The sequence below is a fragment of the Oryx dammah genome, unplaced genomic scaffold, assembly GCF_014754425.2.
Source record: "Oryx dammah isolate SB20612 unplaced genomic scaffold, SCBI_Odam_1.1 HiC_scaffold_13, whole genome shotgun sequence".
NCBI lineage: Eukaryota > Metazoa > Chordata > Mammalia > Artiodactyla > Bovidae > Oryx > Oryx dammah.
In genome coordinates this window covers 21,957,209-21,975,757 of record NW_024070197.1, presented here as the reverse complement: position 1 = coordinate 21,975,757, position 18,549 = coordinate 21,957,209, and the positions used below count along the sequence as shown (strand labels likewise).

General features: G+C 36.7%; 1 protein-coding gene across 3 annotated transcripts in view; it reads left to right on the top strand.

Annotated features, from left to right (window-relative positions):
• The window catches only part of DPY19L3 (dpy-19 like C-mannosyltransferase 3), a 77,915-nt gene that overhangs the window by 35,684 nt on the left and 23,682 nt on the right, over positions 1 to 18,549 (top strand). For all 3 annotated transcript variants that reach the window (XM_040253768.1, XM_040253770.1, XM_040253769.1), the window contains 6 exons: positions 184 to 307; positions 840 to 974; positions 13,445 to 13,576; positions 14,932 to 15,033; positions 17,162 to 17,235; positions 17,400 to 17,558. In XM_040253768.1, the coding sequence (XP_040109702.1) occupies positions 184 to 307; positions 840 to 974; positions 13,445 to 13,576; positions 14,932 to 15,033; positions 17,162 to 17,235; positions 17,400 to 17,558 (726 nt within the window). The remainder of the gene's footprint in view (positions 1 to 183; positions 308 to 839; positions 975 to 13,444; positions 13,577 to 14,931; positions 15,034 to 17,161; positions 17,236 to 17,399; positions 17,559 to 18,549) is intronic.

The window sequence follows — 18,549 nt, the reverse complement described above, 5'->3', positions numbered from 1 at the left end:
ACAGGTTATTTAAATTTTCTCAATGACAGTTTTATGTTACAGGGATGATGATAAAGACAAATTAGTGAGAACCAAGAACCAAAATCTAAATATACTTAATGTAATACATCTTTCACTTCAGGAAATCTTTGAGGTAGTGATAGTAAAAATTACCCGTTGGGCCTTTGTGTTTTCCGTGTGCAGAATAGATACCACAAGGGTGGAGTTTACCATCCCCCTGAGAGAGAATTGGGCGCTGCCATTCTTTGCAATCCAGATAGCAGCAATTACATACTTCCTGAGACCAAACTTACAGCCTCTTTCTCAAGTAAGTTTTTACAATCCTTTGTGTCTATTTTTAGTTCTCCAGTTTTATCTTAGAAGCTTCAGAAAATGTGGTGTTCATAGTGTCCCAGTGTCTGATGATAATTCTTATTCCACGACTAGCTTTTTAACTTAACTTTTTTTCCAAGCCTTTCCCTACTTTACAAAGAAAATGTTTTCATTTTTGATGTTAAAAATGTTCTTTGTATCATCTGCCCTTAAATAGTTGCAGCAAACCCACACAAAATTTCTGCAGAGCTGTCAGAATTTTTAAGCGATTGCTCTTGAGATGTGACTTGGTGCATTATCGCCTCCATAATAATATGGAGTACACATACTGTATGTGAATATTTATATGCAAAGTGTCACTTTAGGATATTTAGAGCATAAGTAACAAATGCAAGAGTTTGCAGAGCAACATTTTATAGTTTTTTTCTGTTTTGTTTATAGAGATATTGGCTGCTCTTGAGAACACTTGTCTGAGAGGCTTTTTATTAGTAGAGACGTGTAAATTATATAAGATTTTCTTTTTACAGAGGCTGACACTTCTTGCCATTTTCATATCAACTTTTCTCTTTAGTCTAACATGGCAATTTAATCAATTTATGATGCTGATGCAAGCATTAGTGCTGTTCATACTAGACTCCCTAGACATGTTGCCAGCAATGAAGGTAAGCTTTGCTTTCTTTTCTCAGTTGAGATGGTCATTGTTTAATGTTTTATATCATAGAATGAGCTCAAAATATGCACATGCTTAATGATAAGGTTGAAGCTGCTTCTTAACTGTACTATAAATATGTTGTGGTCAGTTGAAATTGAGTAATTTATACAGCCTAGTTTGATGATTTTAACTTTTATCCTGCTTATTTTACATTAAAAGACATATTTATTTGGAGCACAAGTGTCTGAGTCAGTGGTCCTTTATAGAGTTTACTTAAATGTTAAAATATAGGATAACTGTCTTAAAATGCGTTACTGTGTATTGCCCCATCCTTTTTCCCCCTAAGGAAATCAGTGGATGTATAACAACTTTTCTGTGGTACTTTATAAAATTTTCATAGTAGCATTTACCAGTGTGGGATCTGAATCCCTATTGATTGGCCAGAGGCCACCTATGAAATAAGGAAATGTGAAGGAAACCGTTGTCTGTCTCCCAGTGTGTGCTGCTGCCATTTAACTGCATGGTTTTTGTCATGTGCAGAAATATGTTATAATGTATTGTGTATAATTTTAAGTTGCTCATAGTTACTATTCTAAAGTATATAAAGTAAAGTAAAGTATATAAAGTAAATATTCTTAAGTATTTCCCAAGTACAATGAAATATTATCTCCAGACCTAGGGCAGCAATATAATCTAATAGAGGAGTTGAGCTCACCATATTCCATGTCAGAAGAGGTGTAGCAATCTTTGAAAACTGACTGAATCTGAATTAGGAAATATTAAAATCAGTCAGCACAAAAAACACAGGTGGGAACCCATATAAGATGTTGTCCCATCCATTGGGAGTTTGCCGTCTAACTTGGGAAATGAAGATGTCTATACAATTAGATGTCTAATATATACATCTATATATCTATCTCTCTATCTATATAGATAGATGTCAATTTGTAGTAATAATAAGCAATAGAAGTCTAGAAGAGAAAAGTTATTTTTAGGCTAAAAAGGTTTCACAGAAATGAGATGCTTGAGCTGGACAAAAAATGAAGAATAGAATTTGGATGGAGTGTGAGAAAGCAAAATAATGAAGGTAAAATACAGTAAAAAGCAAGTGGATAAATGGGAAAAGAATCAAAAAAGAATGGATACTGATATAGGTATAACTGAATCACTTTGCTGGGCACCTAATAGCCAACACATCATTGTTAATTAAGTAAACTCCAACATAAAATAAAAATTTAAAAATTTAGAAAAAATTAAAAAAGAAAGCAGGTGGATAAAAAAGCAGGTGGATAAGATAAAAAAGAAAGCTAGAATGTATACGTGTGTATATGTATATGTGTGATACTGGATAATAATAATAGAACCCACGTGCCTGTAAAAGCTATATGTACAAATGAAGCTGAGTCCATTCCTGTCGGTTTATATTGGCTTTCCTGTTTTGTTAACTCTTTATACTTTGCTCATGGAGACTTGCAAGTTAAGGGGAGGGAGTGCCTAGATGCCTCTGTATTTCTCCTTGTCATACACTCCTAGGCCAGTTGGTGTCTTCATATCATTCCCCCACCCCTGCCAACAAGTACATTCAAAAGAACACTGTACACTTTAACATAAATAAATTGATGTATTAATTAATTAATGGAAGAAATTTAAAAATAAATAAATAATGAGCAATTTTGAAAATATAACTATGAAGTTTTTCTGTAGTATATAATTTTCTCTAGTGTATTTTTACAGTAAGTATCAAAAGCCCAAGAAAATGTGTTTGTCTTTTCACCAGACTTTCACTTCTTGAAATTTATCATAAGGAAATAATCAAAGATGTTCATTTTAGTTGTATTGTAATAAGAAAAGTCTGGAAATGACCTAAGTCAATAGCAATAGAGTATTGTTAAATAAACATGTCTTGACTATGTAACAGAGTGTTATATAACCATTAGTTTTCCTTCTCCCTTTTTTTCAAAAGTAAAACGTGTATATAGAAAGGAAAGTTTCCAGAAATATATACATTAAAGTATTAGCAGTCATCTGATCCGTGGGTGGGGAACATCCCCTGAGGAAGGAAATGACAATCCACTCTAGTATTCTTGCCTGGGAAATCCCATGGACAGTCATGAGCTATAGTCCATGGGGTCACAGAAGAGTCAGATATGACTTAGCAACGAAACAACAACAAAATGTGCTTAGTACTCTTATTTTCTTTTTGTTCTATAGATCTCTTGAATTTTCCATAATAAACATTTCTTTCTTTTTTTTTTTTAATAGAAAACAATAAAAGATACTATTTTGGCACATACACAAAACTAAAGAATAATACAGCTGATTTATTTTATATTCAGTTCTGAACTTCACTGAACTTTTCATATTTGAAACTCTGTTGGTGTTAGAAGTAGTATCAGAATTTAAGGAGGAACAGTATCATAATGAAAGGATCCTGGCTTATAATACCAAGTTGCTACTATCAGTTCTGAAAATAACTAGCTCTTTAAGAGCCTTAGTTTCTTCATAAACTGGAATCATGATCTCTAATCATGTCACATGGGAAAGAGTCAGAATAATTGATACAGAAAAGGATAATACAAATTCAGAGCCTGATGTGGTGATAAAAAACTATCTTTTTCAGTACATGTCATCTTCTTTTCATGGATGATGGAAAGTCTCTTACCATCAAAAGTGAAGTTTTCAGTGAGAAATGTGTACAGAATTTAAAAATATAAAATAGAACAGTAAATGTTATTATTAAGCATGTAATTCTGTTCCATTACTAAGAAAATAGAGATTACCTATTATGAAAACAAGACACATTAGTGATTAATACCTGGGAGGCAATTTAAAAATACTCTATAAATTTCCAGACGAAATGAAGTAAACACACTTCTTATTCCTCCTACTGCTGCTGCTACTGCTAAGTCGCTTCAGTCATGTCCGACCCTGTGTGACCCCATAGACGGCAGCCCACCAGGCTCCCCCGTCCCTGGGATTCTCCAGGCAAGAACACTGGAGTGGGTTGCCATTTCCTTCTCCAATGCAGGAAAGTGAGAAGTGAAAGTGAAGTCGCTCAGTCGTGTCCGACTCTTAGCGACCCATGGACTGCAGCCCACCAGGCTCCTCCGTCCATGGGATTTTCCAGGCAAGAGTACTGGAGTGGGGTGCCATTGCCTTCTCCTATTCCTCCTACTAAGTACAGTTAAAAGCAGCCCTAGACATTATATAAAAAACAAGCATAAGATTTTGAGAGGTGGAGAAAAGAAAGTAGACTATGCCTCGAGACCTCAAGATCAAAGAAAAACATGACAGTGAGTTTCCTCGATTTTCTCTTTGTTGTATTTATCTCAGACTAAGTACTAGAGTAGTTAACAACCAGGAAATACTAATGGATTCAGAGGGGAAAAAAGCCTCAAGAAAAAGGTGAAGCATGAATGCCACACGGAGAACCTCCAACTTCTAACTATTGGTAATAAGACATCCCTTCCCCTCTTTGCCAGGATGGTGTCAGCAGATGCCTTTTGGGGAGCCTAAACTTACATCCTCACCTTGCAGTAATGAGATACCCCCTTAAAAGTCAGCAGAGGTCAAATGGGCACCCTGGACAGCCAGATTCATCTGGAAATAATGAGGCAACATCCTTCTTTCCTCAGTGGTATGAGGCTGGGATGGTATCAGAGGAGGTCTGCTGACAATGAAGGTTTACAGAAGGTTCCAAGATCCGTAATATCCTACAGTACAATTGAAGGTCATTTATTAAACTAAGAACCAGGAAAATCTCTTGAATGAACAGGGATCGACAGGTGGCAACACCAAGACACACAAAAGTTGAATTATCTGACAAGGAATTTACAGCAGCCATCATGACAGTGTCATTGAGCAACGACAGATGCACTCGAAACAAAAGAAAAAACAGAAACTCTCAACTGAGATTTAAAAGGTAAGAAGAAGCAAATGAAAATTTTACAACTGAAAAATTCCAATAATGAAAGTAAAAACCTCAGAAGATCAATTCTACAGTGGGCTGGAATGGTCAGAGGAAAGAATCAGTGAACTTGAAGATAGGACAATTTAGAAATTAACTAATTTGGACATGAAAATAGACTGGAAAAAGTGAACAGAGCCTCAGAGACCTGTGGGACCATAGCAAGAACTTGAATCCATGTAATCAGAACCCCAAGAGGAGAGAAGGAGTGTTAAACCGGAAAAAACTTTGTGAAAAAATACATTTTTAAAGATATGATCAAAAACTTTACATATTTGGGAAAACCTACAGAATCAAGAAGTTGAGCTAATGTCGAATAATATAAACCAAATAAATCAATGCCAAAATGCATCCTAATCAAACTTCTGGAGACTAAAGATTTTTCTGTGAAATCAGTCAGAGAAAAATGATACTGATAGGGGTAAGCCAATTTGAATGACAGTGAATTTCTCATCAGAAACCATGGTGCTGAAAGAAAACAACGGTCGACCCAGAGTCTTATACCCAGCTAAAATATCTTTCAGGAAAGACAGAGAAAGCAAAACATTCTCAGATGAAGGAAAACTAATGGAATTTCTTACCAACAGACCTACTGTTTTTAAAAAACGGTAAATGAAGTTATTGAAACAGAAGGAAGTGATAAAAGGAGAAATGTTGGGACATCAAGAACAAATAAAAGGCAATTAAAAATAAAAATATTAATTCAGTTGACTTCAGTCATTCAGCCATGTCTGACTCTGCAACCCCATGGACTGCAGCACACCAGGCTTACCTGTCCATCACCAACTCCTGGAACTTGCTCAGATTCATGTCCATCAAGTTGGTGGTGCCATCCAACCATTAATCCTCTGATGTTCCCTTCTCCTTCTGCCTTCAGTCTTTCCCAGCATCAGTGTCTTTTCTAAGGAGTCAGTTCTTCTCATCAGATGGTCAAAGTATTGGAGCTTCAACTTCATCATCAGTCCTTCTAATGAATGTTCAGGACTGATTTTCTTTAGGATTGACTAACTTGACCTCCTTGTAGTCCAAGGGACTCTCAAGAGTCGTCTTCAACACCACAGTTCAAAAGCATCAATTCTTCAGTGCTCAACTTTATGACTACTGGAAAAACCATAGCCTTGACTGCATGAACCTTTGTCAGCAAAGTAATATCTCTGCTTTTTAATATTCTGTCTAGGTTGGTCATAGCTTTTCTTCCAAGGAGCCGGTGTCTTTTAATTTCATGATGGCAGTCACCACCTGCAGTGAGTTTGGAGCCCAAGAAAATAACGTCTGTCACTGTTTCCATGGTTTCCCCATCTATTTGCCATGAAGTGATGGGAACTGATGCCATGATCTTAGTTTTTTGAAAGTTGAGGTTTAAGCCAGCGTTTTCACTCTCCTCTTTCACTGTCATCAAGAGGCTCTTTAGTTCCTCTTTGCTTTCTGCCATAAGAGTGGTGTCATTTGCATATCTGAGGTTATTGATATTTCTCCCTGCAATCTTGATTCCAGCTTGTGCTTCATCCAGCCCAACATTTTGCATGATGTACTCTGCATATAAATTAAATAAGGAGGGTGGCAAGATACAGCCATGTGGTGCTCCTTTCCCAATTTGGAACCAGATGAAGCAAGTTTGTTTTGTGAAAGTTGCTCAGGCATGTCCAGCTCTTTGCAACCTCATGGACTGTAGCCTACCAGGCTCCTCTGTCCATAGAATTCTCCAGGCCAGAATACTGAATACTGGAGTGGGTAGCTCCCTTAATTTTGAGTTATACTTAATTTAAAAATATGAATTAAGTATAATAAACTTGTCTCATCTTGAGCATTCTAAATTATGTTTGATAGCTGAAGCAAAAGTTACTAATATTGCCTATGGTTCTCTATGTAGAGGAAATATTTAAGACAGTTGTAAATGAGAAAAGTAAAGGGATTTAAATTGAGGTAAAATTTCTAGACTTGATTCAAACTGATAAAATGTCTACACCAGTAGACTAGAATAAGTTAGAATGTATAATGTAATAATCCAGAACAGCCACTAAAAACCTGTACAAAGAGATAACTTCAGAAATACTATAAATAAGTAAAAATAGAATTCAAAGAATGTTCAAGTAACCCACAGGAAGGCAGAAAAGAGAAAACAAATGGAAAACAGAGTGAACAAAGAGCAAATGATAAAATGACAGATTTTAAGATCTAGCACAGCAGTAATTATTTAGGGCTTCCCTGGTGGCTCAGATGGTAAAGAGTCTGCCTGCAGTGCAGGAAGCCTGGGTTCAGTCCCCAGGTTGAGAAGATGCCCTGGAGGAGGGAATGGCATACCACTCCAGTATTCTGGCCTGGAGAATTCCATGGTGAGAAGAGCCTGGTGAGCTACAGTCCATGGGGTCACAAAGAGTCGGAGACAACTGAGCTATTAACACACACATAGCTACTAACACACACAGGGCAATGAAATACAAAAACTTGAAGACAGAGATGGGTTAAAGCAGATTAAAAACACACAACCAAAATGTTTTCCATAAGAAATTCACTTCACACAAAACAAACAATATAGGAAGAATGAAACTAAAAGAGTTGGAAAACATAACACCATTGCAAATATTAACCAAAAAAAGTAGGAGTGGCTATATTAATATCAGATAAAGTAGGCATGAGAACAAAGGAAATTACCAGAATACTGTATATTGAAAAAAGAATTCATCTACCAAGAAGACATGAGAACTCTAAATGCATATGTCCTAAACAACAGTGCCACAGTATATATGAAATAGAAACTGACAGAACTAAGAGGAGAAATAGACAAACCTACAAACAGGGTTGAGGACATCAGCAACCCTCTCTCAACAATTGAGAACCAGACAGAAATCATTGAGGATATAGCACTGAACAATACCATCAACCAACAGGATCTAACTAACGTTTATACAACACCCCACCCAACAACAGCAGAATACCCAGTGGATTGAATCAATGGGTTCAAACTAGAAATCATACAAAAAGGTAGGAAACTTTCCAAACTTGGAAACTAAATAGTGCACTTCTAAATAATCTATGGGACAAAAAGGCAGCCTTGAGAAAACAGTGAATTCAGAGACAACCAAAATGCAAGACATCAAGCCTTTTGGGGTGCACCTAGAGCAGCACTAACAGAAATGTGCAGCACTACATACTTACATACTTACTTACAAAGAGGAAAAAAAATCTCAGTTATAACCAAGCTGTCAACTTTTTGTTGTTCAGTTACTAAGTTGTGTCTAACTCTTTGCAATACCATGGACTGCAGCATGTCAGGCCTCCCTGTCCTTCACTATCTCCCAGAGTTTGCTCAAACTCATGCCCATTGAGTTGGTGATGCCTTCCAACCATCTCCTCCTTTGTTCATCCCCTTTTCCTATGTAGGGAATATGCTATGCACAGGCTTGTACTATAATTAACATGGCTTCTTTGAAAAAGAATGACTTTCTCCTCACCCCCAGAGGAAGGGCTGGGAGCAGTAAAACGTATATCATGGAAAGACATCTTGAAAACAAGATGTTGAAGTATTGGTGTGACTGATGGAAAACCATAACCAGAGCCTTGAGGGCATTGCTGAGAAAGGTTGTCACTAACCAAAGAGCTAAACAAAGTCATGAAAGGCCTGAAGGCTTGACATTGTGGACCGTGCATTGTATATCTTTATCCCCAGTCTGAGATTGTAAAGAACAGATGTCTCTAGAGCACAAACAAGGAAGTAGAAGTTAACAATAAAAGGCATGCAAGGACTAGGATCTGGGCTTTTGCCTGCGAATGGCATCAGACCCCTGAGTCTTCTTTTTCTTTATTCTTTGTGGCACTCTTCCTTCAGGTCGGTTTGTTGTTGGGCTGGTCACAACATTTGGCACCTGAACAGGCACCCTGGCCCTCAATCTTTCTCAACATCAGGGTCTTTTCCAGTGAGTTGACTCTTCACATCAGGTGGCCAAAGTACTGGAGCTTCAGCTTTAGTCCAAAGAATATTCAGGGTTTATTTCCTTTAGGATTGACTGCTTTGATCTTTTGCTGTCCAAGGGACTCTCAAGAATCTTCTCTAGCACCAGAATTCAAACACATTAATTCTTTGGCCCTCAGCTTTCTTTATGGTCCAACTCTCACAATCCGTACATGGCTACTGGAAAAACCATAGTTTTTACTGTTCAGACCTTTGTCGGCAAAATGATGTCTCTGTCTTTAATCTGCTCTCTTGTTCAGTCACCCAGTCATGTATGACTCTTTCCAACCCCATGGACTGCAGTATGCCAGGCTTCCCTGTCCTTCACCATCTCCCAGAGCTTGTGTCAGTGATGCCATCCAACCATCTCATCCTCTGTCATCCCCTTCTCTGACTGCCTTCAGTCTTTCCCAGCATCAAGGTCTTTTCCAGTAAGTCACCTCTTTGCCTCAGGTGGCCAAAGGATTGGAGCTTCAGCTTCAGCATCAGTCCTTCCAATGAATATCCAGAGTTGGTTTCTTTAGGATGGACTGACTTGATCTCCTTGCAGTACAAGAGGCTCTCAAAAGTTTTCCCTAACATTACAGTTCAAAAACACGTGCTCAGCCTTCTTTATAGTCCAATTCTCATGTCCATACATGACTGCTAGAAAAACCATAGCTTTGACTAGATGGACCTTTGTCGGCAAATTAATGTCTCTGCTTTTTAATATGCTGTCTAGGTTTGTCATTGCTTTTCTTCCAAGGAGCAAGTGTCCTTTAATTTCATGGCTGCAGTTACCATCTGCAGTGATTTTGGAGCCCAAGAAAATAAAGTCTGTTACTGTTTGCATTGTTTCCCCATCTATATGCCATCAAGGGATGGGACCAGATATCGTGATCTTAGTTTTTTGAAAGTTGAGTTTTAAGCCAGTTTTTTCACTCTCCTCTTTCACCTCCATCAACAGGCTCTTTAGTTCCTCTTCGCTTTCTGCCATAAGGGTGGTGTCATCTGCATATCTGAGGTTATTGATATTTCTCCCTGCAATCTTGATTCTAGTTTGTGCTTCATCCAGCCCGGCATTTCACATGATGTACTCTGCCTATAAGTTAAATAAACAGGGCAACAATATACAACCTTGATATGCTCCTTTCCCAAGTTTGAACCAGTCCCTTGTTCCATCTTCAGTTCTAACTGTTGCTTCTTGACCTGCATACATATTTTTCAGGAAGCAGGTAAGGTGGTCAGGTATTCCCACCTTTTAAGAATTTCACACACTTTGTTGCAATCCACACAAAGACTTTAGTGTAGTCAGTGAACCAGAAGTAGATGTTTTTTGGAATTACTTTGCTTTTTCTATGATCTAGTGTATGCTGGCAATTTGATCTCTGGTTCCTCTGCCTTTTCTAAATCCAGCTTGTACATCTGGAAGTTCTCAGTTTATGTACTGCTGAAACCGAGCTTGGAGGATTTTGAGCTTGACTTTGCTCACTTGTGAAATGAGTGCTGTTGTGCAGTAATTAGACATTCTTTGGCATTGCCTTTCTTTGGGATTGGAATGATAACTGACCTTTTCCAGTCCTCTGGCCACTGCTGAGTTTTCCAAATTTGCTGGCATATTGAGTACAGCACTTTAACAGCATCATCTTTTAGGGTTTGAAGTAGCTCAACTGGAATTCCATCACCTCCACTAGCTTTGTTCGTAGTGCTGGTTCCTTAGACCCACTTGACTTCACACTCCAGGATGTCTGGCTCTAAGAGAGTGATCATTCCATCATGGTTATCTGGGTCATTAAAATCTTTTTTGTATAGTTCTGTATATTTTTGCCACCTCTTCTTAATATTTTCTGCTTCTTTTAAGTCCATACCATTTCTGTCCTTTATTGTGCCCATCTTTGCATGAAATATTCCCTTGGGATCTCTGATTTTCTTGAAGGGATCTCTAGTCTTTCCCATTCTATTGTTTTCCTCTATATCTCTGCATTGTTCACTTAGGAAGGCTTTCTTATTTCTCCTTGCGGTTCTCTGGAACTTTGCATTTAGTTGGATATATCTTTTCTCCTTCGCCTTTCACTTCTCTTCTTTTCTCAGCTATATGTAAGTGTTCCTTAAACAACCATTTTGCCTTTTTTGCATTTCTTTTTCTCGGGGATGGTTTTGATCACTGCCTCCTGTGCAGTGTAATGAACCTCCGTCCATAGTTCTTCAGGCATTCTTTCAGATCTAATCCCTTGAATCGACTATCTATGTGTCACTTCCACTGTATAATTGTAGGGGATTTGATTTAGGCCATACCTGAATGGTCTGGTGGTTTTCCCTACTTTCTTCAATTTAAGTCTGAATTTTGCAATAAGGAGTTCATGATCTGAGCCACAGTCAGCTCCCAGTCTTGTTTTTCCTGACTGTATAGAGCTTGTCCATTTTCAATTACAAAGAATATAATCAATCTGATTTTGGTATTGACTATCTGGTGATGTTTATGTGTAGAGTCATCTCTTATATTGTTGGAAGAGGGTGTTGCTATGACCAGTGTGTTCGCTATGACCAGTGTGTTCTTTTGGCAAAACTCTGTTAGGCTTTGCCCTGTTTCATTTTGTACTTTAAGGCCAAACTTGCTTGTTACTCTAGATATCTCTTGACTTCCTGCTTTTGCATTCCAGTCCCCTGTGATGAAAAGGACATCTTTTTTGGGTATTAGATCCAGAATGTCTTGTAGGTCTTCATAGAACTGTTCAACTTCAGCTTCTTCAGCATTACTGGTTGAGGCATAGACTTGGATTACTGTGATATTGAATGGCTTGCCTTTGACTGTATACCAGACCACCTTACCTTTCTCCTGAGAAACCTGTATGCAGGTGAAGAAGCAGCAGTTAAAACTGGACATGGAACAATGAACTGGTTCATATTGGAAAAAGAATACATCAAGCCTGTTATTATCACCCTATTTATTTAACTTATATGTAGAGGACATCGTGTGAAATGCTGGGCTGGCTAAATCCCAAGCTGGAAACAAGCTTTCCAGGAGAAATATCAGCAGCCTCAGATATGCAGATGATACTACTGTAACGGTAGAAAGTGTAGAGGAAATAGAGAGCATCCTGATGAGGATCATGGGTTTGGGTAAACTCCAGGAGTTGGTGATGGACAGGGAGGCCTGGCGTTCTGCAGTCAATGGGGTCGCAGAGTTGGACACGACTGAGCAACTGAAGTGAACTGAACTGATGAGGATCAAAGAGGAAAATGAAAACACTGGCTTGAAATTCAACATTCAAAAAAACTAAGATCATGGCATCAGGGCAAATAGAAGGTGGGGGAGGGAGTGGAAGCAGTGACAGATTTTATTTTCTTGGGTTCCAAAATCATTGTGAACAGTGACTGCAGCCGTGAAATTGAGAGATACTTTTTCCTTGTAAGAAAAGCTATGACAAACCTAGACAGCATATTAAAAAGCAGAAATATCCTTTTGCCAACAAAGGTCTGTATAGTCAAAGCTATGGTTTTTCCAGTAGTCACATGGATGTGAGAGTTGGTCTGTAAAGAATGCTGAGCACTGAAGAATTTATGCTTTCAAATTGTAATGCTAGAGAAGACTCTTGAGAGTCCCTTGGACTGCAAGGAGATCAAACCAGTCAATCCTACAGGAAATCAACCCTAAATATTCATTGGAAGGACTGAAATTTAAGCTCCAATACTTTGACAATCTAATGCAAAGAGCCGACTCACCAAAATAGACTCTAGTGCTGGGAAAGATTGAAGGCAAAAAAAGAAAAGGCTGACAGAGGACGACATATTAGATAGCATCACTGACTTAATGGATATGAACTTTAGGAAACTCCGTAAGATAGTGGAGGACAGAGGAGTCACGTGCTGCAGCCCGGGGAGTCACAAAGAGTCGGACTCAACTTACCGACTAAACAACAGCAACAAAATCACAAGTATATAAAAGAAGAAAAAATTGATGGATTGGACTTCATCAAAATTAAAAACTTTTGTACTTCAAAGAATATCACCAAGAAAGTAAAAAGACAGCTTAGAAAATGGGGGACAAAATTTGCAAATCACATGTTTGAAAAGGGATTTCCAGGATATATAAAGAATCTTACAGTACTTTCAATAGTTAAATATAGGCAAAAGCTTAGATAGATATTTCTCCAGAGAAGATATATAAAGGTTCAATAACACATGAAGATGTTCAACATCATTAGGGAAGATTGGGAAATAATGTATACATTAAATTATTGATTGTTGGAATAGGATAAAATATTATAAACCATAACTGTAAAGGAATTTAGAAGAAAATTGAAAGCTATTAACAGCATTTGCCTATTTCTAGAATTTATTTGTACCATTGTTTGCTTCCTCTACTTCATATATTTCCTTTCTTTTTAATGTTATAAAGTTTAAAATGTTCTATAACTAAAAGGTATAATGTTGTATTTTCCTTTCTTAGATTGTATTACTTGAAGCTAGGTGTGTTTTCTGCATTATTTATAACTAGAGATGTATTCAGCTAGGGACCAACCCATCAGCATGTGGGAGTCCCCTGATAAAATCTGTTTAATCATCTAACCTTTGGTTGTTGCAGGTGACATGGCTATATGGTATACAGCTCACAGGTTTACTCCTGGTCTGCATGCTTCAGTTTTTTAATTCCATGATTCTTGGATCATTGCTTATTAGTTTTAACCTTTCGGTATTAATTGCAAGAAAACTTCAGGTAGGACCTTTTTTTTTTTGTCCTTAAACTTTTAGAAATGTGTATTTGTTTGGACCATGTCTTCTTATAGGATACAAAGGAAAATTTATGACCAAACTCCCACTAAATCACAGTAGGGGCATTATTATTATTTTTTTTTTTTGAAGTGCATGGTATAGCATTTGTTTTCAAGCTCTCTGATATGTCTTCATCCCTTTGTTGTGACATTATTATTTCCTAAAAAATTGGAATCTTAATTAAATTCAGGATTAGCCAGAGATACTTATTTGAATGCTATTGGTTTAAAGTTGAAATAAAAGAGAAAAAAAGGTTAACTTTTCAAGTGTGAACTCAAGAGTGAGAAGAACCTATAGCTTGTAGGAAGTTTGTCACAGTCTTTAAAGTTGGTGGACACCTTGTTATTTGAAGTAGTAACACCACTCGCCCTCATTCTTACATATTATATTATTATTATTATTATTATTGATTTTTAAGTCAGTTAAAATTAACAGTTTTGAGAATTTGAGGTTCCAAATAAATAAATACCTTGGGACACTTACTAGAATAACATGTTTGACATTCACCTGATCTTTGACTTTATTATACAATTAAAATTTCTTAAATTTACATAAAATTTGAGTTAGTTCTCGTGTCCTTAATAATGTTGCAAAGCCTATTCTCTGTCTCATAAGCATATGAGAAACATTTCTCATAATCACTTTTAAATCAAGAAGCTGTTTTGTTTTCCATTTGGGGAAGACTAAATCCTTTTTCTTACTAGTCTTTTGAGTGAGAATTGCTATGGCAAATCCTCACAAAGTTTTTAATAAATGGCTTTTAGCTGACTGTTAGAAACTGTACGTCTCATTTATCCTTTTAACCTTAATTAGAAATGAATTATCACTCATCTTTGAACTGTTTAGATATTATTATATTTGATAATCTGTAAAGTTATTTGAATGTTACAATAAAACGATTATATATCAAAGAGCACAATTTATTTTTTATGCTGGTATTTTTATTTAATGGGTTATAGTCTGTGACATACAAATCAGTGGATAAATCATCAAAAGATTTCTTCAGTCAGTATGAGCTGAGTACCTTCTCAGCAGCCGACTCCATACTCTGGTTGAAGAGGTCTTTAAAACAGAAAGGACTTGGTTACATTCTTTATCATATGGAGCTTATTATTAAGTGATTCATTTACTATTAGAAAATAACAAATTTTAAGCAATGTTACTGCATGAAAATTAGGTTATATTTTCTCTGTATGTTACATGACTCAATGTTTTAAATCTTTTAAGTAATCTCATTTTAAATGTTTATGAAGTTAAATGAATATTAAAAAATTAAAACTTAACTCTCTTAATTTCTAGAAAAATCTGAAAACTGGAAACTTCCTTAATAGACTTGGGAAACTATTGTTACATTTATTTGTCGTTTTATGTTTGACACTTTTTCTCAACAACATTATTAAGGTATGTTAATAAAATGATATATTTAGTTTAGCATTACTGAAGAGTTAATAGTTTTACTTTAAACAGATTCAGTTTTACCTTTGTTTCAGTAACAGGATTGTTTTCTTTATTTTAGTCCTGATTTCTATTCACTCTTTAACATGTTCTACTTTGAACCCACCTTTGAGTTTATTAAACTTTTTTAAAAACTCAGCTTTAAAAGCATTTAACAAGCATTTCTCTAAATTTAAAAAATCTACTTTTTATAGATTGTTTTCTGTACTATAGTACTAAAAAAAAGGACATGATTTTTATTGGGTTAAGTTCATAAATAAAACTAGCTTTATTATCAGAGCCACATTGATTGATGGAGAGGATTTCACCCCTCTGGGAAGGCTGGACCAGGACAGACCCTTTCTCTAGGAGAGTGGCAGTCCCTCCCCCTGTCTGTTGACTGTCAAAGAAAGAAAAAAAGACCCTTCACTCAGCCAGCTACACTACACACCTTTACTCCAGGTCCTTGTCACTGTGTCCTTAAACGCCATTATCGGTCAGTACTCACCAAAAACATATTTGAGCAGAACAGTCAGCATTTCTGAAAGACTGGCTGAAAGTTATGCAGTCTGTTCATTTCACCACTCTAGGTGTTCAGTTACCTGTGTCTGGATTGAATCAGGAGAGAGCTGCGTATCTGGACCGCTGTTCTTTGACTCCCCCCAAAATAACGTCTATTGAATTGCACTTGACATTCTGCCAGCCACCTAATGAGAAGAGTTAGGAAGAGATACTCTTTGAGACTGCTCACTGTTTTAATATACCCATGGGCAAGATTTCTCTTGAGTCTCAATTTTAAGACCATAAGGCTCTCTTCTAAGCAACTGGTTTGTTTTAATCTTATGACCCTGTGAGTAGCATAAAGGCTTTTATTTCCTTCTTTGCATTTTCTGCTAGAATGCTTGAGTCCAGATTTGTGGCTCGTCTCTAGTGAATATATTTTATGTACCAACCTCAGTTCTGCATTAATCATATTTTTTTTCTATCTTCATTTTTCTTCTGATATAATTTCTTCACCCATTTATGTTATATGAATTTTTGTAAGCCATAAATTAAAGATAAAATAATGTGAATTAAAATTATACTCATTAATGATAAACACTGGCATTTGTCTCTTCACCCCTTGAGGGTTACTGCTGTGTCTTGAATTATCTCTGAGTGAATGAGTCTTGTATCAGCAAAATAGGATTTGTGGACTATGTTCCTGTTTGAGGTTTCAGATCATGATATTATCAGTTTTCTGATTTAAAAAATTGTACTCACTGGGGCTTCAGCCATCTTGCTTTCCCTGAAACCAAAGAACCTCATCTTTTATCTATTTTGCATATTGAACTTAAGCCTAGATTTTGTTTGCAAAAGTGATTCTGCTAAAAAAAAAAAAAACAGGAAGAAAGGGAGTTTGAAAAGCTCAGCTTTTGAATAAAATAATGCCATCTGCAGCAACATGGATGGATCTAGAGATTATCATACTAAGTGAAGTAAATCGGACAGAGACAGACAAGTATTGCACATCACTTACATGTGGAATCTAAAATATGATACAAATGAATTTATTTACAAAACAGAAACAGACTCACAGACATAGAAGACAAGCTTATGGTTACCAAAGGGGAAAGGAGTTCAGGGAAGGATAAATTAGGAGCTTGGGATTAGTAGATGCACACTGATGCTGCTGCTACTAAGTCGCTTCAGTCATGTCCGACTCTGAGATGCACACTACTATATATAAAACAGATAAATAACAAGGTCCTACTATATAGTACAGGGAACTATATTCAATATCCTGTAGCAAATCATAATGGAAACAAATATATGTATGTATAACAGAGTCACTTTGCTGTATACCAGAAACTAACACAACATTGTAAATCAACCATACTTCATTAAAAAAAATTTTTTTTTAAAAAAAGAAAAGAAAATCTCAGCTTTCGAATTTCTTGATTCTAAGAATTGTTTTGAACATTTACTAATTTTATACATATACACATACAGTCCTATGAAATGGGACATTGAATAAGTGTATTCAATGGGAAATGATCAGAAAACCATGTATAAGGAACTAATTAGCAATTTTTGTTTTCTCCCTCCCTGACAGAAAATTCTTAACCTTAAGTCAGATGAACACATATTTAAATTTCTTAAGGCAAAATTTGGATTTGGAGCAACAAGGTATGATTAAATTTAAAGTCTGTGTTTGTTTTTAACATTAAATCAGCAGAGTCTTTAAAATGTAAGTTATCAGTTATTTTAATTTCAGGCTTGTTTTGAGGAAAAATGTGAGGTTTACTTATCTTGTATTGAATTAAGTACTTTGCTTTCCTTTTATCTCCTAGAGATTTTGATGCAAACCTATACCTGTGTGAAGAAGCATTTGGCCTTCTACCTTTTAATACATTTGAAAGACTTTCAGATACTCTGCTTTTTTATGCTTATATATTTGTTCTGTCCATCACAGTGATTGCAGCATTAGCTGTGGCCTTCCGTAATCTCAGGTATGGCATATTTCAGAAATCTAGTTTTGTGCTTTAATGACCTTGTTCTTTGTTGCAGAAAAATTGCTAAATTGGAAATCGAAGGATTAGATACAGAGCAGAGTACAGTCATCTTAAAAGGAGAACATGCCCAAGTTAGCATGGACTCTACTCTCAGTTGTTACGGGTGGAACAGTGAAGAGACTGTAAATAGTGGAACAGTGAAGAGACTGTAAATAGTCATGGTTGCCATGCACCCAGGTCTGTGTTGAAGTCCTGGCCCACGCACTTGGGAATGATGTGATCTTTGAGCCAGTTACATAACCTTTCCATATTTCCATTCCCCTTTCTATAGAATGAGGGCACGAAGAGTATTTACCCATCAAGACTTTGTGAGAAATAAGTTAAAATTACATAAAGTACTTAGTGCCTTGTGCATAGAGTATTTTGTTGGTTTTAGCTATCATTATCAGGTATTATTCAGAGAAGGCAATGGCACCCCACTCCAGTACTCTCGCCTGGAAAATCCCATGGATGTAGGAGCCTGGTAGGCTGCAGTCCAGGGGGTCATGAAGAGTCGGACACGACTGAGCACCTTCACTTTCACTTTTCACTTTCATGCATTGGAGAAGGAAATGGCAACCCACTCCAGTGTTCTTGCCTGGAGAATCCCAGGGACCGGGAAGCCTAGTGGTCTGCCATCTATGGGGTTGCACAGAGTTGGACACAACTGAAGCGACTTAGCCACAGCAGCAGCGGCAGCAGGTATTATTATTGATTTACAAACCATTGTTTGTTTTGTTGCATCTTGTTTAAGGGCTTATGAAGTTGGAATGGACCATAATTATTAGCGTCTACTAAAAGTCTTAAGGTATTAATTGACAGTTTTTTTTAAACGTAGCAATCTGCTAACCTACTTAAAAGAAAAAGTCAGGGAGAATGAAGACTTTTTAAAACCTTATGGAATACCTACCTATCAAGCTGATGGAGGTTTTTGCATTTACTATCCATG